General features: G+C 41.4%; 1 protein-coding gene across 10 annotated transcripts in view; it reads left to right on the forward strand.

Annotated features, from left to right (window-relative positions):
- LOC133424353 (filamin-C-like) overlaps nt 1–25755 on the forward strand; it is a 120154-nt gene that overhangs the window by 54232 nt on the left and 40167 nt on the right. For all 10 annotated transcript variants that reach the window (XM_061714889.1, XM_061714896.1, XM_061714890.1 and 7 more), the window contains 17 exons: nt 3443–3580; nt 4828–4954; nt 6845–6981; nt 8010–8203; nt 9529–9642; nt 9774–9917; nt 11426–11549; nt 11625–11785; nt 11871–11961; nt 13034–13203; nt 14419–14536; nt 15423–15685; nt 16921–17503; nt 18982–19155; nt 20775–20937; nt 21773–21933; nt 23539–23706. In XM_061714889.1, coding sequence (XP_061570873.1) covers nt 3443–3580; nt 4828–4954; nt 6845–6981; nt 8010–8203; nt 9529–9642; nt 9774–9917; nt 11426–11549; nt 11625–11785; nt 11871–11961; nt 13034–13203; nt 14419–14536; nt 15423–15685; nt 16921–17503; nt 18982–19155; nt 20775–20937; nt 21773–21933; nt 23539–23706 — 3030 coding nt within the window. The remainder of the gene's footprint in view (nt 1–3442; nt 3581–4827; nt 4955–6844; nt 6982–8009; nt 8204–9528; nt 9643–9773; nt 9918–11425; nt 11550–11624; nt 11786–11870; nt 11962–13033; nt 13204–14418; nt 14537–15422; nt 15686–16920; nt 17504–18981; nt 19156–20774; nt 20938–21772; nt 21934–23538; nt 23707–25755) is intronic.

Raw genomic sequence — 25755 nt, forward strand, 5'->3', positions numbered from 1 at the left:
GACTACTTTGATGGAAGCTAACATATTTATTGAGCTAACATAATATTGTACACTTTCCCTCAATAGTTGGACCTGAATGCTTCTGAGCATTTTCATTAAAAACAAATAACATTACAGACAAAAAGAAGGAGTTAATGGTCCAGCAGGGTTCCAGGTCCAGACCAGCATCCTTCCACCACCGTGCTTGACAGTTGGTCTGAGGTGGTTCTGCTGGTTTCCTCCAAACCTGGTGCTGGACATTAAGACCCGACATGTCCACATTGGTCTCATGAGTCCAGCTTTGTGTTAAGACACACCTGAATGTTCCGGAGGATCAGTTCCTAAACGACTGATGATTAGCAGGATGTAACTTACCCTCTTAAAGCCTGTGGAAGCAGTAGGGCGGTACTTAGTGTTGCCCACATGGTTTATTTTTTACATTTATATTTAATTTTATTTTATTTTCTGGCGTCATTTGTATGAAGTGAATAAGAAAAAGTGGTATTTGCCTGAAACTGAGATCCCCATCAATCAGATGAGTTGTACCTGCCAGGTAGAGACCCAGGTGAGTCAGGCAAGGAAACAGGCCTGAAGTCTGAATCTAAAGAGGATTTCTGATCAATAGCCGCCAATAATAGTGGCTGAGGTGGATCCTCCAGGTCATCCAGAGGGGTTCACTCGTGTCACTTCCTGTCGACGATGCTCACTTCTCTGTGCGCTGATTGGTCCAGCACATGTGCAGCTTCCTGATGGAGGTGGAGCCTCAGGACGGCTTGTTGGCATCCCTCAGGGATCGTTCCTCGGGGATCGTTGGTTCACATGACGAGTCATTAACGCTTAAAAACTGCAAATTAACACCTTAAAATAACACTTTTCACCTTCCTCCCCACACCATCATCATCATCGTTTTGCAGCTCACTTCCTGTCAGAAACCCCTGCCGCTAACGTCTCCAGCTTCTTATTCTGATGTTCCTAACATTTCTGCTGGGATGTTGTCCTGAACTCCGGGAGGACAGACGTCCTCAGCTCTGGACGCTCTGCTCTCGCCGTCTTCACCGCTTCCCCCTGTCGGCCTGAGCAAATCGCTTCTCAGCGCTGATTGGCTGCCTAACCCTGCAGCTGTGTGTGTGTGTGCGTGTGCGTGTGCGTGTGCGTGTGCGTGTGCGTGTGCGTGAGCGTGAGCGAGCGTGTGCGTGTGCGTGTGCGTGTGCGTGAGCGTGAGCGAGCGTGTGCGTGTGCGTGTGCGTGTGCGTGAGCGTGAGCGAGCGTGCGTGTGTGTTTGTGTGCGCGTGCGTGTTTCAGAATTATTTTTTTTCTGGAATTAAAAAATGTTGTAATAGTAATTTTGTTTTACTCAGAAATAGTTTAGGTTTAATAATCTTGTAAGTTATTGTCTTTTTTATTTACTTTTTTATCTTTCTGACAACTACAAAATGAGGAAAAAGAAAAAAAAATTATTTCGAACATTTATTTGGATTTTATCTCTTTGCAGACAATACCTTACAAGCCTGCTGGTAACAGTCTGGATGCTCCGTTTCCTCGAGAAAAGCTCTAAAAGACTGATTCAGGACATAAAGTGGTGTCATCTGCATATAAACTGACATCTATATCAATCCATGTTATTAGAAAGAATATCTTCTGCACTTCTTTGTAGTAGTTTTCGACAAAAGTTTCCATTGCCCCTCTTCCAAAAAAAAGAAAATAGCATCTGGGATAGCGGTTTGAAGCACAAATCATCTGGTCATCTGCATACAACCTAACTTTTGTTTTGTTTTGGATTAACACCAGATGACGTTGAAGCATCATTTAAAAAAGGAAATCCCCAGACTGAGCCTTGTGGTACTCCTCTGTATTGTGGTGCTTCACAAAGGTGTCCACATGTCCCATTTCTCCTAGAAAAAGTCTAGAGTACTGATTGGAAACAAAACTGTGGTGTCATCTGCATATGAACTTATATTTGGATGGAAAAAACAAGATGAGGCCAAGTGGGAGCCAAGTAGAAGTTCCTCCTTTAGAGCCTTTTGGTTTCCATGGTGCTCCCCGCCAAAACAAACATACTGGCTATAAACATAAATCACATTGTCATCTGCATATAAATTGACTTTTGTATAAATCAACAATTGACACAAAATGACCTTACGTGGAAACATGTAGAATTAAAAAAAATGGGCTCTCATACAGAGCCTTGTGGTACTTCTTACACTAAGGCCCCGTTTACACATAGCCAGGTATTTACAAAAACGGATATTTCCCCCTCTACGTTTTGAAAAATTCCATAGTTTACACGAGATCGTTTTCAAAATCTCTTCGTTTACATGAACCCGCATAAATAAGCTGTTAAGGTGCTATGAGCATCCAAACCTGCAGGGGGCAGTGTAACGAGAAGCGTAAAGTCATGCTAGCCAATCAGAGTCCTGGAAAAAAACGTCAACAAATGACACGTGTGAAGCCTGAATAATATGGTCCGCGTTAAATCGACGACGTAGCCTATGTACGGTGCGCGTCGCCGCGTACCCTACGCCGTAGGCTCTGCGTTGGTGTAACGCGGAACCATAAATCAGCCTGGACTGCCAGTTACTTCCAAGACGGAACGAGAGTCTTTTGTTTGGAGTGACAGAGAAGTGGAATTACTTTTAAGTGTGACTTTAGAATATTAAACAGGTAAAATACAAGAAAATATTGACGGTGGCCAAACAAATTGTAAACACAGGTCGCACACATGACGCTGGTGATGTTTCTGTTGCATAATGTGACGTTCTGAAGCTTAAATGTCTGTTTCCCTCCGTTTACAAGCAAACGTGAAGACGGAGTTTTTGAAAATCTCCACTTTGGCCGGAGTTTTCAGAAATGATCGTTTTTGGTGACTTTGAGCTCCGTTTTCGTGTAAACAAACGGCCAAAACGCATGAAAACACCACCGTTTTTGCTCCGTGTAAACGGGGCCTAAAAAGTGTGTTTAAAAGGTTTGCAAGGTAATCCTTGTGCACGTGGTTGCTATTGATAAATCTTGATCCAGTATCATCTGAAGAATCAGAGATCACTGGTATTGATTTCATTGATTTCTATCCTGCAACAGTGTTTCCAGACAGTTAAATGAAGAGGAGGTTATGTAGTATGAGGTAGGAGGGACCCTGGATAAGGGGTGGCCCTGGATGAGGAGGAGGAAGAAGTACTGGCAGCTCTACAACAGGGAGGAGTACCACAAGGCTCTGTATGAGGACTTGTGCTTCTTTAATTCTAAATGTAACCACTCAGCGTCATCTGGTGTTAATTAATGAAAATGTCAACTTATGTTGATGACACTGATGTATGTTCTCAGTTAGTATTTTGGGAGGAAATGGGAACCAAAGATGAAAAGGAGGAGCATCCAGACTGGTATCAGCAAGTCCAGAATCCAGATCACATGAAGTTATGTCGGGTCTTGGGGTCTAACCGGGATCCTGCCTCTGCTCTGGTTCCGACAGCCTGTAACCCGAACGCCTGCCGGGCCGCGGGCCGAGGTCTGCAGCACAAGGGCCTGAGGGTGAAGGAGGTGGCGGACTTTAAGGTGCACACCAAAGGAGCCGGCAGCGGGGAGCTGAAAGTCACCGTGAAGGGACCCAGTAAGCCGGCACTTGTTCTGAAAGTTCAGAGGACTAAATGAAACCTTTAAGATCTAAACTAAGCAGGTTCACAACAAGAATACAGATGGACCATTTGGCAGAAAGAGGAGGATTGGTTAAATATCTAACTAAATACAGGGAAAAACATGAGAGAGGCGAAGGGGAAATTTATTCAGTACAAGATAAGTCATAGATTTTATTTCACTCCTTCAAAACTCCATAAATGAGCTTAATAGGAAATCATTTATGTTGGAAGTAGTGAAATATGGACATTCTTATTATGTGATTTGGGGATGTGAACTTGTGTAGCCGTTTTGGGAGAAGGTACCGGAACAGGTGAGTAAATGGCTCGGTGTGGTGACACCTGTATCCCCAAGACTATGTTTGTTAGGGATCAGATTCAGACAACTTTATTGATCCCTTTGGAAGGTTCCCTCCATCTCACTCACTCAGTCATATACAATAACCAAGAAAGGAGAAATAAAACACCCCAAAAAACCAACACCCATATTAAAGATAAAAAGATATATATATATAATAGTAGTATAATATGATACATGTTTTCTGTACACCACAATATCTTTTATGAAATTTATTTTTATTTTTTTTGGCCCTGTTTTTCGGAATAATTTTTTCTTTCCGCCCTGTTTTAGGTATAATTCTCTCTGTTTTGGGGGGATAATTTTTTCTGTTTTTCGAGGTAATTTTTTTTCTGTTTTTTCGAGGTAATTTCTTTCATTTTTTGGGGGGATAATTTTTTCCGTTTTTCAAGGTAATTTTTTCCACCCTGTTTTAAGTATAATTCTTCTGTTTTTCGGGGTAATTTTTTTCCTTTTTTATGGATAATTTTTTCAGTTTTTCAGGGTAATTTCTTCCGACCATACGACATATATAAATCAACTATTTAAATCGCCACTCAGTTAATGCTAACTTTCAAAAAAAGTCAAATGTAAAAATGTAGATCTGCAGGAGGCCTTTGTATATAGGATTGTATGCTCGATATAGTCTGTTAATGATGGTGCTAATGTTTGTTTTCCAGTTTGACTATGTTTATGGGTGTGTGAATAAATAAAAAAACTTTAATAAGCAGGTTCATTTCAGATAATCTAGTAAAAAACACAAATACAAATACCTCCAGTTATAATTAACTCCTTCCGTTGTCTCGGGTATATTTTGAGCATGAATATATGTTAGTGGTTGAGTTTGTTGTATGGGAGTGAACCCGACTGACGGTGGTTTGTGTCCAGAGGGTCTGGAGGAGCCGGTGAAGATCCTGGAGACGGAGAACGGCGTGTTTGAGTGTAACTATTACCCCGTCATGGTGGGGAAATACGTGGTGAGCATCGCCTGGGGAGGAATCGCCATCCCACGCAGGTGAGGGTCGGGGTCCTAATGTGAATGAATGAATGAATGAATGAATGAATGAATGAATGAATGAATGAATGAATGAATGAATGAATGAATGAATTGTCTTTATTTTGGTCATTGTACAAGTTATTTTACAAAACAAAATGAAAAAAGTAAAATAAACATTGCGTTTGCCGAAAAGGTGTAGACTGAAGCTTAAACCCTTTTTATCTTGTGATCAACTTAAATCTGAAACATTAGCATTAATCCACGAAAACAAACAATTCAAGACAAAATAAAATATAAATTTGACGTTTCACATTCTAGAATGTTTTTGATAATAACTTCATAGTTATAGTGTTTTATATTTATTTATTTTCTTTAAACATTTTCTTAAACTTGTAGAAAGAACTGCACATTTTTAGGTCGTTGTCACAACTTTCTGCTCTACTATATCATGGAATTGGAGTATTATATTTAATAAAGAGATTATTTGTTGGTTCATAATAGTCAGATCTATTAATTATCCTTAAAGCTCTTTTCTGTAATAAGAAAATAGGGTTTGTATTTGTTTTATAGGTGTTACCCCATACCTCCACACAATTAGTAATGTATGAAACTATGAGTTATACATAAAAAACTGTGCTCTTTGACAGAAGATATAATTTGTTTTACTTAATATTGCTAGGGTTTTAGACATTTTTGATTTTACACTATTTATATGTGATTTCCAGCAAAGTTCGTCATCAATTATTACCCCCAGGAACTTATTTTCGTATACTCTTTCTATTTCCATACCACTAATTTTAATTGTTATTTGATTATTTATTATTCTAGTGCCAAAAATTCTGAACTTAGTTTTAGTTAGATTTAATGATAGCTTTTTGATATCGAACCATGCCTTCACATGTTTCAGTTCTCCTTCCACCACATTCAGCAGCTGTTCCAAATTCTTCCCTGAACAATAAAGGTTTGTGTCGTCAGCAAACAAGACATATTTTATTATTTTAGACACTTTACAAATATCTGCCTAGAATTAACAATGATGAATACAGGATGGCCTAGGAATGTATTTTTTTGTAGGTGGGACATATGGAGACATTTCTAGACATGGTGCTGAATGGCTGTTTTTTAAAAATAAATAAAAAAACTGAAAAAATTACCTCAAAAAACAGAAAAAATTATACCTAAAACAGAAAACATTATCCTGAAAAACGGAAAAAATTGTCCAGAAAAACAGAAAAATTATCCTGAAAAACGTAAAAATTATCCCGAAAAACAGAAAAAATTATACCTAAAACAGGGCGGAAAAAATTATCCCGAAAAACTCAAATAAATTACCTCTAAAAACAGAAAACATTATCCTGAAAAACAGAAAACATTATCCCAAAAAACTGAAAAAATTATCCTGAAAAACAGAAAAAATTATACTTAAAACATGGCGGAAAAAATTACCTAAAAAAACTGAAAAAATTATCCTGAAAAACAAATTCTTCCCTGAACAATAAAGGTTTGTGTCGTCAACAAGACATATTTTATTATTTTAGACACTTTACAAATATCATTTATATATAATATGAACAATTTAGGACCTATCACGGAGCCTTGTGGGACACCGAAGGTGACTCTTTCTAGTTCCGATTTTACATTATGTCAGGGATCCTGATGTCCTGATGTCAGGTGTCCTGATGTCCTGATGTCAGGGGTCCTGGTGACCTGATGTCAGGGGTCCTGGTGACCTGATGTCAGGGGTCCTGATGTCCTGATGTCAGGTGTCCCGATGTCCTGATGTCAGGTGTCCTGATGTCCTGATGTCAGGGGTCCTGGTGACCTGATGTCAGGGGTCCTGATGTCCTGATGTCAGGGGTCCTGATGTCCTAATGTCAGGGGTCCTGACCCGGGCGTCTCTGTTTTCAGCCCCTTCGAGGTGCAGGTGAGCCAGGAGGCGGGGCCCCAGAAGGTGAGGGCCTGGGGTCCGGGCCTGGAGACCGGCCTGGTGGGGAAGAGCGCCGACTTCGTGGTGGAGGCCATCGGCACGGAGGTGGGAACTCTGGGTAGGTCCCGACGCCGCGGGGGGGGGCATCCGCTACAACTCTGAAATGAGAGAAACAGGAAAACACACAACGGGCCACAAGCCTTTGGGATCTGCAAGAGAGAAAACAAACAAACAAACAGCAACCAGTCCAGGTCTCTAAAACTGAATCAGTACTAGGCTACTGCGTTTATCTGTCCCCCAAAACTGTAGGGGGGGCACAACCACCCGAGAGACCAGAAGCCGACAAGGAAGAAACCCAAACCCAGAGGTAATAAATTAGAATTTCAGCCTCTAAACCATGTCTTTATCTTCCCATTTTCTAACCTCATTATCTATGAGGGATTCTGAGTGGGCGGGGCTATGATAATGAGGCTCTGTGCTGATTGGCTGCCTGAATGACGCGATACACCGCTACAAAAAAATGGCGGAAGCTCCAGCCGGCGGAGTTAGTTGTGGGCGTGGTTTCACGCATCGGAGGCCAACTGATGTAAATCGCTCCGTCGTTACATAACGAAAGGGAGCAGAATCTGAACAGCTCGTAGATCCACATCACACTGGACGGCTCATCCGGGCGGCTGTACAGACACTGCAGAATTTGGTTGCTTTCCTCCTTCTCTGAGTTGGCAGGCTGAGGGGAGAACACTTTATATATGTTAAAGCAAGAAGAAACCTGTTTTTCATAATAGGTCCCCTTTAAGTTCAATTATATTAACAACAGAACAGAAGTTGTCTCCAGGATGTTTCCAGAGACCAGAACATGACCCCGAGCAATTAGTACATAAACAATGGCAGTAAAAAACTCCCCTTTAGGAGGGAAGAGACCTGGACCAGGACCAGGATCATGAGGCCAAATCTGGAAAAAGGTTGTTAAACTCCAAACTGTTTGGAGTTCACGGTTCTACGGTGAGAAAGTGGAAAACGTTGCAGACAGTTATCAGTCTTCCCCGGAGCGGAGGATTAGCCGAGATGGGGTCATGTGACAGGAAATGGTCCCGAACACAGATGTGCACCGATGATGAACGGTGGTTTGCTGCCTCCTGTGTGCAGGTTTCTCCATCGAGGGTCCGTCCCAGGCCAAGATCGAGTGCGACGACAAAGGCGACGGGTCGTGTGACGTGAGGTACTGGCCGACGGAGGCGGGCGACTACGCCGTCCACGTCATCTGCGACGACGAGGACATCAAGGACAGCCCCTTCATGGCTCACATCCTCCCGGCGGCCAGCGACGTCTTTCCTGAGAAGGTCTGAGACCAGCCTAGGGGCAGGGATGGGAATTGATACGATTTTTAGGTTTCCAATTCCATTTTCGATTCTGCTTAACGATTCGGTTCTTTATCGATTCCCTTATCAACTTTTCATTTGGAAAAAAATGGACAACAAGGCAAATGGCGCTAATATGATGGCAGTGTTCGTTTGTTAACTACTTACCTGCAGTATTATTAGCCAAGGACATGCTAACGTTGCTGCTGGCTGATGTTGGTCCGGAGCGGATCGAAACAGGACATTTATTGATTGTTTGTGATTGCTGTTTGCACAAATGTTTTAGCATGTTGATAGTATTTTTTCCCTTCAACGATATAACCACAGGTTTCCCTGATGTGCTCTTTTTTACTGAAATGTAACTAGACTTTTGAGCGTTTGTATGTCTTGGGCACCATGTTTACTATTGAATTAGTGCTTTTATATGGGAAGTTTAATTCCTCTTTAATTCAGAAATAAAATTAAATCCGATTTAAAATGAGTAAAAATTACCATGTAAACACCTAATTCCGAATGAAAATGCCCATTCCGAATTAAACTTAATTCCGAAGTAAGTGGCTGGTTTATTCCGATTTTAAATCCGAATAGAATAATTCTGCGATCATGTATACACTCATTCTTCTTTAAATTAATTCCGGTCTTTCTGCGCTGCTCGTTCCCTCGCCCGTCTGTCTCCATGACGCTTATATTCCGCGCTGGGCTTGTTTTCCAAACAAAGTTTCAAGATGGCAGCACGCAGTAAACGGTGGTCAAGAGCAGAGACCATTTATTTAATAAATAGCTTGGAGGACCTGGAAATAATTAAAAGAACAGATGGCAGGAAACATAAAAATGGTGAGCTTTTCAAAGTTGTAGCGGCTAAGTTTGTTTTTCTTCCGGTAGACGTAACTTCCGGTCCGCCCCCCTATCCAATCAGAACCTTCCCAACCCCCAGACCTTAAGAGGAATTGGATAAAGCCGATCAAACGTGTTTTCCATGTAAACCTCAATTCGGAATTACTACCTCCATGTAAACTCGAAGGAAAATAGTTTAATACTTAATTATTTAATTCGGAATAATTAATTCCGAATTAAAAAACATCATGTAACCGTGGCCACTGTTGGCTTACGCATGTTGCTCAGCAACGTGTGTGCTGACGTCATTCACTGGAATCGAAAAAAGGAAACGTTTGCAAAATTTGCAAACGATTCGAAGGAATTGAAACACCAGGGACTGGTTCTGAACAAGAACCAGTTCTCGATTCCCATCCCTACCTGGGGTTGTTTCATGGTGAAACCTGGCGTGTTGAACCTGCTCTGCTCCTCAGGTGAAGTGCTTCGGTCGAGGTCTGGAGCCCGTGGGCTGCATCGTCAACAAACCGGCGGACTTCACTGTCGACACCCACGGCGCCGGCAGGGGGGAGCTGAAGCTCTACGCTCAGGTGAGGCGTACATTTATCGACTCAGGCGAGGCGGGGACCCTCAGATGAGGCGGGGGTCCTCAGGTGAGGCTGGGGTCACAGCCCCTCTGTACTGGAGTCGGGGTGTATCAGGGTCGTGTTTGTGTTTCCAGGACGCCGACGGCTTCCCGATCGACGTGCAGATCACGGATAACGGAGACAGCACCTACTTCTGCGTTTACATTCCCACCAAACCCATCAAACACACCATCATCGTCACCTGGGGCGAGGTCAACGTCCCCCACAGCCCCTTCAGGGTAGGACAGCCTCTCACACTTTCCATCAGTCGGGTTCTGGTGTGAACATCGTTCTCATCTTGAGGATTAAACTCCACCATCTCAACTCAAATTTAAGTTTAATACGTTTGAGAAGGAGAAAACCACCAAAACTAGTTCAAATCAAGCATTAATTAAAGCTCAAATCTGCAGTTACCTGTGTCCACGTCCGGTTCTGGGAGGTTGAGAGTCTGCAGAGATCAATGAAAGTTGAAAATAACAGATTAGTTAATTTGAAGGATTTTACTGTAAAATAAAACTTCACATTGAAAATGACTCATTCAGTGTAAATAAAATGATAGTGGGCCTGAACTAGAGCCCTGAGGTACTCCACCTTCGCATTGTATGGAAACTTGTTGCATTCACTTGGAAAAAAAAAAAAAAAAGAAGCTGTTTTTCACTATAATTTATTTTTGTGGTAATTTTTTCCAACCCTGTTTTTCGGTGTAGCCTCCCCCTGGATCTTTGGCAGTTTCACAGTAGCTGAGGAGACGGAATCGTATGGTCAGAAAAAATTACCCAGAAAAACAGAAAACATTATACTTAAAACAGGGCGGAAAAAATTACGTTGAAAAACTGAAAAAATTATCCAGAAAAACAGAAAAAATACCCTGAAAAACAGAAAAAATTATCCAGAAAAACAGAGAGAATCATACCTAAAGCAGGACGGAAAAAAATTATTCCGAAAAACAGTGCCAAAAAAAACTAAATAGCACGAAAACAGAAAACAGTATGCAGAAAATCTAAGGTTTTTTTCTTCAAGTGAATGCAATACGCTTACGTAACATTGCTGTGCAAAAAAGCTTAAATTAAATTCTGCAACTATTTAAATTGTCACTCAGTGAATGCTAACTTAAAAAAAAAAATCAAGGATTTATGAATCTGCAGTGCTGTTAATTTGAGATATTTCACTGCTGAAATAATGAATGAAAACCTTCTCAAAGCTGGCAGGGAAACGCCAAGTGTTGATGAAGTTATTGTCTTTAGCGATCAGCATTGTTTAAAATTCTCACGAAAAACAGAAAAAATGATACTTAAAACAGGGCGGAAAAAATTACCTCGAAAAACAGAAAACATTATCCCGAAAAACAGAAAAAATTATACCTAAAACATGGCGGAAAAAAATTACCTAAAAAAAAAACGAAAAAATTATCCCGGAAAACAGGAGTAAATGAAAACGAAATACCACGAAAAACATAAATAATTATTCTGAAAAACAAAGTCAGTTAAAAAACTAAATTTATTAATTTAATTTGAGACATTTCACAGCTGAAATAATGAATGAAAACCTTCTCAAAGTGGCAAAGAAACGCCAAGTGATGATGAAGTAATTGTCTTTAGCGGTCAGCATCGTTGTGAAGATCGTAATCATGTAAGCAACTAAAACAATGTCTTGGTTTAATTATTTGGTAGAAGCTCCTATCCTAAATGATTTGTTCAGTTGTACCATGGAGTTTCCTACATGTGGTTGTTGTGACGTTGACGGTCAGGTGACCATCTGGGAGGGCAGCCATCCGGAGAACGTGAAGGTGTACGGTCCGGGCGTGGAGAAGTCGGGCCTGAAGGCCAACGAGCCGACCTACTTCACCGTGGACTGCAGCGACGCCGGACAGGGTGAGGACCCGGACCAGACCCGAGCCTCACGGCGTCCCGCCTAAACGTGACTCACGAGCTCCGCCCTTCTTCCAGGTGACGTCAGCATCGGGATCAAGTGCTCGCCCGGCGTGGTGGGACCCGCCGAGGCCGACATCGACTTCGACATCATCAAGAACGACAACGACACCTTCACGGTGAAGTACATGCCCCCGGGACCCGGCCAGTACACCATCATGGTGCTGTTTGCCGACCAGGTGAGACGCCGGCAGGTGAGACTCTTCTGAGGGCGTCGGCTCTAAGCTAAACTCCCAACCTCTCACCTCTGATACGGAACAACAGGAAATCCCCGTCAGCCCCTTCAGAATAAAGGTGGACCCTTCCCACGATGCAGCCAAGGTCAGAGCAGAGGGACCTGGACTCAGCAGGACGGGTGGGTTTGCTAAAACCTCTTTTACTTTATTTTATTTTATTTATTTTTTATTTTTTTCAATGCCACTCAGACAAACTACGGAAGAGTATTAGGGGCCAGGCAGGAGAAAAATAAAAATAATATTTTAGAGGAGGAAGATTTTTTTTTTCATCATGCACTTCGAGAAAAAAAGTCGAAATGTTGAGAAAAAAGTCAAAATTTTGTAAATAAAGTTGAAATGTTGAGAAAAAAGGTGAAATTTCGACTTTATTCACGAAATTTCGACTTAATTCTTGAAATTGTATTTCAACATTAATCTCTATATTTAGACTTTTTTCTCGACATTTCGACTTTTTTCTCTAAGTGCACAATAAAAAAAAATCTTCCCCTCTCAAATATTTTTTCTCCTGCATGGCCTTAATACTCTTCCGTAGACAAACAGCTACTTGCAGGGACTTGAAAGATTCACGTAAATGTTAAAAATTTTACTGGCGATCCTATAAATTCACAACCAGATATCTGTTTATAAATAATATATTTCTTCAACAATTTGTTCTGTGGCCTTCTGACTTAAATTAATCACCAGGGTTCAAGAAGATTCTCAGCAAGACAAAAAAATTGATATGAATTCTTTCTTTTTTTTTTTATACTCAGAGGTACCGGCAATAACAGGCCAGAAGCTTAGAAGCCAGTTTTCTCATCATTGAATGACGCTTTATTTTTTCTTTTTTTTTTTAAACATATGAGGGGGGGTGGCAGCAAGTCTGAAATGAGAGAAACAGGAAAACACACAACGGGCACACAAGCCTTTGGAATCCGCAAGAGAGAAAACAAACAAACAGAAACAGGCAGAGACACAAACAGCAACCAGTCCAGGTCTCTAAAACTGAGTCAGGACTAGGCTACTGCCATTATCTGTCTCCCTTTTCCAGCGTTTAAAGAGTTTCAGTGAATTTCCATCTGGAACCCAGAGCTCTGCAACCTTCAGGACCGGTCCTGGACCCCGGTCTTTCCAGAACTTCTTCATCTCAGACACGTTGCTTGCTGGGAAAGAGATCTAACATGCCTCTCCTCTGTGTTCTGACCCGTGCAGGTGTGGAGGTGGGTAAACCCACTCACTTCACCATTTACACGAAGGGAGCCGGCAAAGCCAAGCCCGAGGTCCATTTCACCGGAGCGGCCAAAGGCGACGCCGTGCGGGACTTCGAGATCATCGACAACCACGACTACTCGTACACGGTCCGCTACACGGCGATCCAGCAGGTAGGGCGCCTCCACCAGTGCGCGGCGCCTCAGCCAAGCCAGTCGGCCGGAGTTAACCGGATTAACCGGAATTAACCAGATTAACCGGATTAACCGGAGTTCCCTGGATTTAACCAGAGTTAACCGGAGTTAACTGGAGTTACCCAGAGTTAACCGGAGTTAACCGGATTAACCGGAGCCCACCGGAATTAACCAGATTAACCGGAGTCAACCGGATTAACCGGATTAACCGGAGTTAACCGGATTAACCGGATTAACCGGAGTTCACTGGAGTTAACCAGAGTTAACCGGAGTTAACTGGAGTTACCCAGAGTTAACCGGAGTTAACCGGATTAACCGAAGTTAACCAGATTAACCGGAGTCAACCGGAATTAACCAGATTAACCGGAGTCAACCGGAGTTAACCGGATTAACCGGAGTTAACCGGAGTTAACCGGAGTCAACCGGAATTAACCAGATTAACCGGAGTCAACCGGAGTTAACAGGAGTTAACCGGGGTTACCCGGAGTTAACCAGATTAACCGGAGTTCACTGGAGTTAACCGGAGTTACCAGCAGTTAACCAGAGTTAATCCGATTAACCGGATGAAAGATCCTCGTGTTTGTTTGTCTGGTGCGCCATAAGAAAACCAGTGAACAGAATCAAATGTTGATACAAGCTTTTATTATATCATGCATAATGTTTTCCAGCCGGAGGTTCACTCCTCTCAAACCACATATGTAGAAGAGAAATGCACACCGTGGTCATCGATCCAGCCCTATTTATACTAAAAAGGGAGGTGTTTTGTACGTTATATTTTGAGGATGTTGAACCTTATCTGTGAACACATCTGTGGTTAAAGAAACCTAAACATGTCACACTTTCACCCATATATATCTTGCTGATTGTTTCTTACTTGAGATGTTAACTCAGCAAATCCCTAAGATCACTAAAACAGAAAATCAGTTTTAAAACATCTGTTTCTCTTCATTGTCTTCACCTAAAGAAGAACTCAGCTAAACAGTCTAGTCATACAAACCAGGATGTGCTCCTGTGTTGAGAGTAACCACCAGTGTAGAATCTTATAGTAAAAATCCCTCAAACCTTGAACAATTTCATAAAATCCTAACACAGAGTTAATCGGATTAACCGGAGTTAACCGGATTAACCGGAGTTAACCGGATTAACCGGAGTTAACCGGATTAACCGGAGTTAACCGCTGTCTGTGTCGTTCAGGGGAACATGTCCATCACCGTGTGCCACGGAGGAGACCCCATCCCCAAGAGCCCGTTCAGCATCGTGGTGGCCCCCCCACTGGACCTCAGCAAGGTTAAAGTCCAGGGGATGAACAACAGTGAGTTTGTGGAGGAGGCGCCGAAGCTTATAGCGCTTATAAATGTTGAGATGCATAATCGTGAAATTTTATTGTTCCTGGTTTGTAATAACCAGTACTCGAGTTAAGGGGGGATGAGGGGGGATGAGGGGGGATGGCATCACTCCTGAAATGATACGGTCAAAATCACCCCCTGTAAAACTGCCATCCCTCCTTTCCATCCCTTATGTAATTTCATCAATGAATATGGTTTTACTGCTATTTCAACATTTAGAGTCATCACCAGAAAAATAACTTATTTGACAATTTTCACCTGTTTCAAGTAAATTTTCACTTGAAATAAGTAGAAAAATCTGCCAGTGGGACAAGATTTATCTTCTTATTACAAGCAAAACAATCTTGTTCCACTGGCAGATTTTTCTGCTTATTTCAAGTGAAAATGTACTTGAAACAGGTGAAAATTGTTGTTTTTTCCATTGATGAGTCTTGTTTTAAGTGTGATGAGATTTTCTTACTAAAATGAGACATTTTAACTAGAAATAAGACAAATATTCTTGTTAAGATTGTGAGTTTTTGCAGTGATCCATTTTACTTATCCTGTGAAGGACAGAGTCATATTGATAAGTTCAGAAAAGTGTTTTTTATTGTTGTGTTTTGATGTATTTGATGTAAGCCCAGTGGATATTTAAAGCTTACAGAAGGCTGCATTTAACTGCTGCTATGTCATTCCTGCAGTATTTCTGCAGCTGTTTTGGTCACTGCTATTATTTGTAATATATTATATTATTTGTAATCAGCACAAATTATCTGTCCCCATATGATAAAATCCACCATCCCCCCTGATTTTTTTTTACAACTCGAGTACTGGTAATAACGGACCACGTCTCTGTGTTTCTGTGAACCGAAGAGGTGGACGTTGGGAAGGACCAGGAGTTCTCTGTCTGCACCCGGACCGCCGGTGGTCAGGGGAACCTGGACGTGAAGATCTCCTCGCCGTCGCGCCGCCCAATCCCCTGCAAGCTGGAGTCGGGCGGCCCCGATGAGCTTCACGCAGTCAAGTACATCCCCCCCGAGGAGGGGCTGTACCGCGTGGACATCAGCTACGACGGAAACCCCATCCCCGGGAGTCCGTTCACCGTGGAGGGCGTGATGCCCCCCGACCCTTCAAAGGCGAGTTCCCGGCTCTGTAGAACTCTGGTTCCTGGTTCACTACGAGGTCTAACTGGTACCCCAAACACCACCCCCTCCCAAACCTACCGACACGGCCCCGCGGTCCTGCCGGGTCACCAGCTCGGTTTAGCTCAGAACTCCAGGTCAATCCACGTATCATTCGTTTTTTCAAAATAAAAACAAAAGTAAGAAAACGGAAAAAAAACTCAATTTCTCAGTATTCGTTAACTAAAATGAAAAAAACGGATAATGACTGGATTCCTTTTGATTACTTTACATTTTCAGACTTCTAAGAGGTTATTCACCTAAATAATCTGCAAAAATAATGATTAGAAAATCAACCTATAAAGATCTCGTACCAATCAGAACAGTAAAGTGGGGGATTTATTTTATTTTATTAATTTTTAGCCCTTGTACCAAGATTTGTTAATTTTAGCAATCGTTTCTGTTTTGGCTGAGTTAACGTAACGTTTAATAATAATAATAATGATAATAATAATAATAATAAACTCTCCTTTTTCTTTTCTTTCTTTCTAAACATTTTATTTGAGAGGGACAATGTGCAATTAAAAACATAAATTGAAACATTTGATGCATTGCACCATAGTTAGCCTTAGGCTAATTTGCATCTTTAAATAACGTTAAATAATAATAATAATAATAATAATAATAATAACAATTATTATTATTATTATTATTATTATTATTATTATTATTATTATTATTATTATTATTATTATTATCATTATAATAATCATAATAATAATCATAATAATAAAAGAAAAACATATCTGGAAAATTACACTTATTTTCCACTTTTTCTTTTCTTTCTTTCTTAAATTTTATTTGTTAGCCTTAGGCTAATTTGCATCTTCAGTCCCCCCTCCGTGGTCATGTCGTCTGTCCTCAGTGACCCTCTTATCGGAGCAGAAGAGCATGTACAGTAAATATCCATTTTCCACCTTTGCCGGCTATTTCCGTCTCACTGAACTCGCTTCAGATCAAAAATGGATAAAACGGGAAACGGTCATTATCCATTTTTTTCCATTATTCATTTGAGCATAAAATTGAAAACTGCAAAAACGGTTAAAGTTTCCGTAGTATTTGTAGCATTTTCTCAGTATTCGTAGTTAACGAATACTGAGAAAATGAGTTGTTTTGTCGTTTTCAATGAACGAATGATCCAGGGATTGAGGTCCTTCCCCTGAAATAATTCCCTGGTTCCTCGTTCACAGGTGCGAGCGTACGGCCCCGGCCTTCAGGGCGGCGTTGTGGGTAAACCCGCCCCCTTCGCCATCGACACCAAGGGCGCCGGCACCGGCGGCCTGGGCCTGACGGTGGAGGGGCCCTGCGAGGCCAAGATCGAGTGCCAGGACAACGGCGACGGCTCCTGCTCCGTGTCCTACCTGCCCACCGAGCCCGGCGAGTACGCCATCAACATCCTGTTCGCCGAGCAGCACATCCCCGGCTCGCCCTTCAAGGCGCTGGTCCAGTCGGTGTTCGACCCCGGCAAGGTGACGGCCAGCGGGCCGGGCCTGGAGCGCGGCCGGGTCAACGAGACGGGCTGCTTCACGGTGGACTGCTCCCAGGCCGGCGAGGCCGAGCTCACCATCCAGATCATCTCGGAGGCCGGCACCGAGGTGGAGGTGCACGTGCAGAACAACAGCGACGGGACGTACGCCATCACCTACATCCCGCTGAGCCACGGCATGTACACCGTCACCATCGACTACGGGGGCCACGCCGTGCCGCAGTTCCCGGCCCGCCTGCAGGTGGAGCCGGCCGTGGAGGTGTACGGCCCGGGGGTGGAGCCCAGAGGTGAGTCCCGCCCCCATAAGGGGGCGGAGCCCAGAGGTGAGTCCCGCCCCCATAAGGGGGCGGAGCCCTCAGTTACTAGAGATGCACCGATCGCCCCTTTTTTCTATAATTTAGTTTTTGGTTTTACTGTCTGAAGTGTATCATTACAGAAGAGTATTAGGGCCAGGCAGGAGAAAAATTAAAATAATATTTTAGAGGAGGAAGATTTTCTTTTTCATTGTGCACTTCGAGAAAAAAGTCAAAATGTCGAGAAAAAAGTTGAAATGTCGAGAAAAAAGTCAAAATGTCGAGAAAAAAGTCAAAATGTCGAGAAAAAAGTCGAAATGTCATGAATAAAGTTGAAATGTTGAGAAAAAAGGTGAAATTTCGACTTTATTCACGAAATTTCGACTTTATTCTTGAAATTGTATTTCAACATTAATCTCAACATTTCGACTTTTTTCTCAAAGTGCACAATAAAAAAAAATCTTCCCCTCTCAAATATTTTTTCTCCTGCATGGCCCTAATACTCTTCCATACTAAAAGTCTCTAGAGGGTGAAATATTGCATATTGCATGAAATAAAACAGTCAATTCATGATACTTTCTCATCTCCTAATTTTTATACTTAATAATACAATGTCAGTGTTGTCCATGAGACAACAATATTGACGAATATATGGATTTCACGCTGTGATCGATGATAGCTTTTACACTAGGCTGCTTCCGGCTCACTGAACTTGTTTCAGGTCAAAAATGGATAAAACAGGAAACAATTGTTAGCCGTTTTATCATTTTAGTCAACGAATACTGAGAAAACAAGTTGTTTTTTCATTTTCTTACTTTTGGTTTTATTTTGAAAAACGAATGAATGAATGATCCACAGATTCCTTTCTATTACTTTACATTTTCAGACTTCTAAGTTTTTATTCACCTAAATAATCTGCAAAAATAATGATTAGAAAATCAATGTATAAAGATCTCGTACCAATCAGAACAGTAAAGCGGGGGATTTATTTTATTTTATTAATTTGTAGCCCTTGTACCGAGATTGGTTAATTTTATCAATCGTTTCTGTTTTGGCTGAGTTAAAGTAACGCTTAATAATAATAATAAAAAAAAATGTCTTTTCTTTCTTTCTTAAATTTTATTTGAGAGGGACAATGTGCAATTAAAAACATAAATGTAAACATTTGATGCATTGCACCAGAGTTAGCTTTAGGCTAGTTTGCATCTTCAGCCCCTCAGTGATCCTCTTATCGGAGCAGAAGAGCACGTAAATATCCATTTTCCTTTATTTCTTTTCTTTTATTAATTTGTAGCACTTGTACTGAGATGGTTAATTTTAGCAATCATAATAATAATAAAAAAATAAATAAAGAAAAACATACTGGCAATATCGGTTTGGCAGATCCTGCTTTTGGAGATCGGTGATCGGTGCATCTCTACAAGTTCCACGCTCGTGTCCCGGGTCTCATGTCCCCCCGTGTCCCCCCCCAGGCGTCCTGAGGGAGGTGTCCACTCACTTCACCGTGGACTCCAGGGCCCACTACCAGACCGGTGGGAGCCACGTCAAGGTCAGCGTCTCCAACCCGTCGGGCGCCAACACGGAAGCCTACGTCTCCGACAAGGGCGACGGCACCTACCGGGTGGAGTACCTGCCCTACGAGGACGGTGAGGCCCCCATGGGACCCCGTCCCCCTGGTCTGTTGAGGGTGGAGGCCTGGAAACAGGAGGTCTGCTGAGGTTTTATAGACCTCAGAAACACCTCCAACCTGAAGTCCAGGCCTCCTTCCTCTGAATGAGCACTGTTGTCAGGGAAACGGGAGACGAGGATCAGACGTGGGTTCAAACTCCCACCATGGTTGAATAATGTTTAGGAGCTTTGTTTGGGATTGTTTCTGAACAGAAATACATCAAATGATTAAAATAAGATTAAAAAAAGAAATCCAGCATTATAGATGCACCAGACCTGCAGGTCCTCTACGGACCACTAAGGTCTGGAACTGCCACTTCCTCTTGTTTCATATAATTCTTGTAGCATCATCTGAACTGAGGAGGAACAGACAGATTTGATCAGAACGAACGTAAACTGATGTTAGCTTGAGTTAGCTAACAGGAAATAAAACTAAACCGGTCGTTCTCCAACTATCTGCCCGGCTAACAGAATCCCACATTAGTCATGTGTTGTCCTGGGTAAAACTAACCTATATTAGCATGAATCATAACTCGCTTTTCATTCTGATCTATTTAATCAGGTACCGTATTTTCCGCACTATAAGGAGCACCTAAAAGCCTTCAATTTTTTCAAAAGCTGACCATGCACCTTATAATCCGGTGCGCCTTATATATGGATCAATATTGAGCTGCAACAGGTCTCACAACCATAGATTTATATACGTAGACGCCTCATGACATGCTGGAACATAATCCAGCGTGGCCGCCAGATTGGATGGGTCTCCTCACTCCAGGCTAAATTAACTACACTGTTTTGCAAGAAGCTGCAAAACAGTTCTTTTTCAAGGGTTTTAGCTCCCCATCCCCAGTTGCAAGCCTAACAGGGACCCTGGAATGACCTGGATTTATATATTTATTTTTTAATTTTTTTTATAAGATGAGATAATCCTTTAATAGTCCCACAGAGGGGAAATTTGTAAGATATATTATAGATATATTTATTGAGGGCAATAAGAGAAAAAATACAATAACAATAGAAATATGAATATTTTCCCCTTATTTTTTTACTTTTCATAACAATAATTAAAAATAGATAAATAATATTAATAAGAACCCAGCCTCTACTGTAGCGCCTTATATATGGAAAAAGTTTTAAAATATGTCATTCATTGAAGTTGCGCCTTATAATACGGTGCGCCTTATAGTGTGGAAATACGGTAAATTTAGTTTGCATCATAGTTTAGCATGTGCTATCCTAGCTATTTTAGCTTAGCCTAACTCATGCTAACTTCAATTTAGATGTAACTTCGGAAACAACATCTGAAATGAGGATTTCTAGCCCCAGCCTGAGCTCCCGCTGCAGCCATAGCTATAGCTGTAGCCTTAGCTTGTGTCGTAGCCTGAGCTAGTGTCTTAGATGCAGCCGTAGCGTGCGCTTGTGCCATAGTGCTAACTCCTGCCGTAGCTGTAGCCTGAGCTAACCCTAAAGACAACTGGCTTGTAACCAAGTGTCAATAAACCAAATTGGTATCACAGCTGATTTATCTGTCTAGTTTTTACTCTTTTCTATTGTTTTTATTTATTATGTATTTGTCCTCTGGTGTGTCTGTCGGCAGGTTTGCACCTGATTGAAGTTCTCCTGGACGACGTCCCGGTCCCCAAGAGTCCCTTCAGGGTGACGGTGGCCGAGGGTTGCGACCCCAGTCGGGTTTGTGCCTTCGGTCCGGGTCTGGAGGAGGGACTGGTGAACAAGTCCAACCGCTTCACCGTCGAGACCAGGTCATTAGATGCTTCTCTACGTAGCATTAAAGCATTCTGCAGTCTTCTAAAAAAAAAAAAAAATTCAGGACGAAATTAGTAGAACGTTGTGTTTCTGTAAAAGGTATCAGTCTATGGAACAATCTGGATACAGAAGCCAAAGAATGCAAATCAAACATTACATTTAAAAGAATAATAAAAGCCAGTTTGATGAAGAAATATCAGGATAATTGTTAAGTTAGGTGGGTTTTCTTTTTTTTCTCTCTCTCTTTTTAGCACCATTGTCATATTTTTTTTCTTTGAATCAAAAAAGAATACGACTATCTGTGTTTAACGACAGCTATTTTGTGTTATTTTATAACTTTTTTTAGGTTTGGTTTGTTTTTTTTTAAATTATCTTTATTGGAAAGTGTTTTTTTTTTTATTGCGTAATTTGTCATTTGTTTTTTTATGATTACATTAATTTAAATTTGATTTCTTTTTTTTTTTAAAGATTTTTTTGGGCTCTATTTGGCCCTTTATTCAAGTTTCAGACAGGAAGGAGGTAGAGAGAGAGAATGGGGATGACATGCAGCAAACGTGCGCAGGCCGGGATTTGAACCTGCGACCACTGCAGGAGGACTGTAGCCTCAGTATATGAGCCGCTGCTTAACCCACTGCGCCACCGAGTGGCCCAAAATTTGATTTCTTGGGAAAAAGAGACAGATAAAATAAGCTTAGTCTTTCTGTTCCCTTTCATTCAAGGAAAGAGATTTGTTGTAATTATATTGAACTGTTTTGTTTTTCTTTTAATGAATGAAATAAAGAAATAAAGCTAAAGCTCAGAGTTCTCACTCCTCCGTCTGGTTTGTCTCAGAGGTGCAGGCACTGGGGGCCTCGGCCTGGCCATCGAGGGCCCGTCCGAGGCAAAGATGTCCTGCAAGGACAACAAAGACGGCAGCTGCAGCGTGGAGTACATCCCCTTCACTCCCGGAGAGTATGACGTCAACATCACCTTCGGAGGTCTTCCTATCCCCGGTGAGCGATCCATCGACCGTCAGAGTCCCGTTTAGATTTAATGGCCATGGTTACATGATGTTTTCTAATTCTGAATTAATTATTCAGAATAAAATTATTCCGAATTAAACTATTTTCCTTCAAGTTTACATGGAAATAGTAATTCCGAATTGAGGTTTACATGGAAAACACGTTTGATCGGCTTTATCCAATTCCTCTTAAGGTCTGGGGGTTGGGAAGGTTCTGATTGGATAGGGGGGCGGACCGGAATTTACGTCTACTGGAAGAAAAACAAACTTAGCCGCTACAACTTTGAAAAGCTCACAATTTTTATGTTTCCTGCCATCTGTTCTTTTAATTATTTCCAGGTCCTCCAAGCTATTTATTAAATAAATGGTCTCTGCTCTTGACCACCGTTTACTGCGTGCTGCCATCTTGAAACTTTGTTTGGAAAACAAGCCCAGCGCGGAATATAAGCGTCATGGAGACAGACGGGCGAGGGAACGAGCAGCGCAGAAAGACCGGAATTAATTTGAAGCGGAATGAGTGTATACATGATCTGGAATTATTCTATTCGGATTTAAAATCTGAATAAACCAGCCACTTACTTCGGAATTAAGTTTAATTCGGAATGGGCATTTTCATTCGAAATTAGGTGTAGGAACAACTATCAAACAAATATAAATCCAATATTTCTACTCCAAAAAAAAACTATCAGAATTGTCAACCATGCAGAATATACTACGCACCAACAAATCCACTTTTCATCTGGTCAAACACCCTAAAACTACACAATCTAATCAAATTCAAGACAGCAATAACAATGTACAAGGCACAACCAGATGCTCCCACGCTGTGTCCTGGAGTTGTTCCAGGTGAGGGAAAGCAGGTACAACCTAAGGGGCATTTTTGAGCAGAAATGGCCAAGAACAAATAAAATGTCAAGATGTATCAGTGTGGAAGGGGTGAAACTGTGGAACTGCCTTGATGAGGAACTGAAAAAAAGTAGCTCAATTTACAAATTAAAAAAAGATTATAAATCTAAAATAATAGATAAATATAGAACACAAATATACATTATCTTGATACGCTAACAGAAACTATACCTTAATTATTACCAACTATATATTTATTATGACAAGTCATTGCTTAAATATCCAACTGTCTAAACTATGCTGTCCTGAATCGTGAGTGACCACATTTATTTTCTTCTCTTCTTTGTTCATTTTCTTTGTTTTGTTCGTTCGTTTAATTTTCTTCTTATTAGTATCTTTTTTTTTTCCTTTTCTGTAGTCTGCCTTTTGTTGAAAAGGATAGGCAAAATAAGCCATGAGGCTTCAGCCTATACCTTTTTGGTCTAAAAAAAAGAAATGTGCGCATATATATATATATATATATATATATATATATATATATATATATATATATATATATATATAACCAGTGTTTATATGCAAATATCTTTAATGTAAATGACCAAAACAAAATAAACTACTACTACCACTTTACATGGTAATATTTACTCATTTGAAATCGGATTTAATTTTAATTCTGAATTAAAGAGAAATTAAACTTCCCATGTAAACGCAGTGATTAACAGGTTACACGGTTGTGGTTGTCTGGCAGGAAGCCCGTTCCGTGTCCCGGTGCGAGAGCTGGTGGACCCCAGCAAGGTGAGGTGTTCAGGTCCTGGTCTGGGAGGGGGAGTCCGAGCCCACGTCCCCCAGACCTTCACGGTGGACAGCAGCAAGGCGGGTGTGGCCCCGCTGGAGGTCCTGCTCTACGGGCCGACAGGTGAGACCCCACAGGGGATCAGTTTCAGTCCCAGGATCTCGGTTATAGATCCACACAAACGGAGGGACGTAGGACCAAGAACAAGTGGACAAAACCCTAACTCTGGGTTCCTGAAAGGTGCTGTTGAAGCCTCTTTCACCCCTTTTCCACCAAACCGGTTCCAGGTCTGGTTCTGGTTCTGGTTCTGGTTCTGGGCCAGTGCTGAGTTTGGAACCAGGCTTTCTGTTTCCACTGACAAAGAACTGGCTCCGGGGCCAGAAGAACCGGTTCCAAGGTAGCACCAACTCTTTGCTGGGCTAGAACAGGGGTCGGCAACCCAAAATGTTGAAAGAGCCGTATTGGACCAAAAACACAAAAAACAAATATGTCTGGAGCCGCAAAAAATGAAAAGTCTTGTATAAGCCTTAGAATGAAGACAACATGACGTATTTTGGTCAACTAACATGACTAAGCATAAATAACATAGAAACACTAGTAAAAATATAAAACAAAATGAAATAAATAAGGATTTAATCCAGATTTAAAGTCATTAAACCTTCATATTGCTTAGTTTTTATATGTTTTAAGGATTTAAAGTAATTAAACCTTCATATTGTTCAGTTTTTATACGTTTTAAGGATTTAAAGTAATTAAACCTTCATATTGTTCAGTTTTTATACGTTTTAAGGATTTAAAGTAATTCAACCTGCATATTGTTTTGATATATTTTAAGAATTTGTTTTTTTTTAAATGTTTTAATTTCTTTTTTTTTAATTGTAGTTTTCAATTTGTTATTACATTTTTTCTCTAAATTTTTTCATTTAATCAGAATTTAAATGACATATTTGGGTCAATGTGTAACAAACATGACTCAGCATATATTATTTAGAAACGCCAGCAACAATATTAAAACAAAAAATTAAAATAAAAAAGGATTTAATCCGGATTTAAAGTAATTAAGCCTTAATAATGTTTAGTTTTTACCTATTTTAAGATTTGATTTTTTTGTTTTTTGAATCCTCTTTTCTCAGTTATTTTTCTCTTTTTCCCTTTGGAAACAATCCCTTTGGCCGGTTTGTTAACAACAGCCACCTGCCTGGCGCCGCCCTGCTGGTAGAAATGTGTGTCTATGACGCAAATCTTCGTTAACAGAAATGTTGAAATGTAATATTTATTCTACACATTTTTATAGCATTGGAAAACATTAAGAATGTTTGTGTCATGTTTGTCCTCCTACAGAAACCATATTAACACAAAAAATATATTTCCCTCCCCATTGATTTCCATTTTCAAAAATTTTTGAAAAATCTCCAGGGAGCCACTAGGGCGGCGCTAAAGAGCCGCGGGTTTCAGACCCCTAGTCTAGAGGAAAGAACCGCTTACGTAAGTGGAGGGGGCGGAGTTATTAAGATCAACGGCAACAGCAAGACTGGGAGACGAAGACATTTTCAAATAAGAATGAATCTGGATGCAGCAAAGCATCATGGGAGGAGGAGGAGACAACCTGTCTTTTAGAGATGTGTCCACGGAGGAGCTACGTGGACCAAGTCCTGTTATGGCCCTTTTCCACTAGTACCTACTCAGCGCGCTTCTACTCGCCACGCCCCCGTCTTGCGCTTTTCCACTATGAGCCGAGACGGGTAAAGGCTGGCCAAGTAGATACTTTTTCTGTATCTTTTCTGCCGTGGGTCTGAGCGTGCTGAGTCGGCCCTGGATCTGACGTCATCACCCCCACTCCCACTGATTGGTCGGGGGGTTGGGAGTCAGACGTTTGAATCAGGAAGCGGGAGTCAGCGCAAGAACGACTCACGATGATTTTATTATACAGTGCAAACGTCTGTTTGGTGATCCAACTCTGAGGTGCAGATGTTCATAAACCTGGTGGCTGAGGAGAGAATTAAAAAAGGGATGGCGTGACGAGCCGCCGCGAGCCGGGGCGCGCTGAGTAGGTACTAGTCGAAAAGGGCCATTAGAGCAAATACCTTGTTGTTGCTGCAACTTTCACGCAAACGCAGCGACGTAACTGACGTTTGCAGCTACATAATGACGTGGCTCCCCATAGCAACCGAG

Source organism: Cololabis saira, chromosome 23, assembly GCF_033807715.1.
Source record: "Cololabis saira isolate AMF1-May2022 chromosome 23, fColSai1.1, whole genome shotgun sequence".
Taxonomy (NCBI): Eukaryota; Metazoa; Chordata; class Actinopteri; order Beloniformes; family Belonidae; genus Cololabis; species Cololabis saira.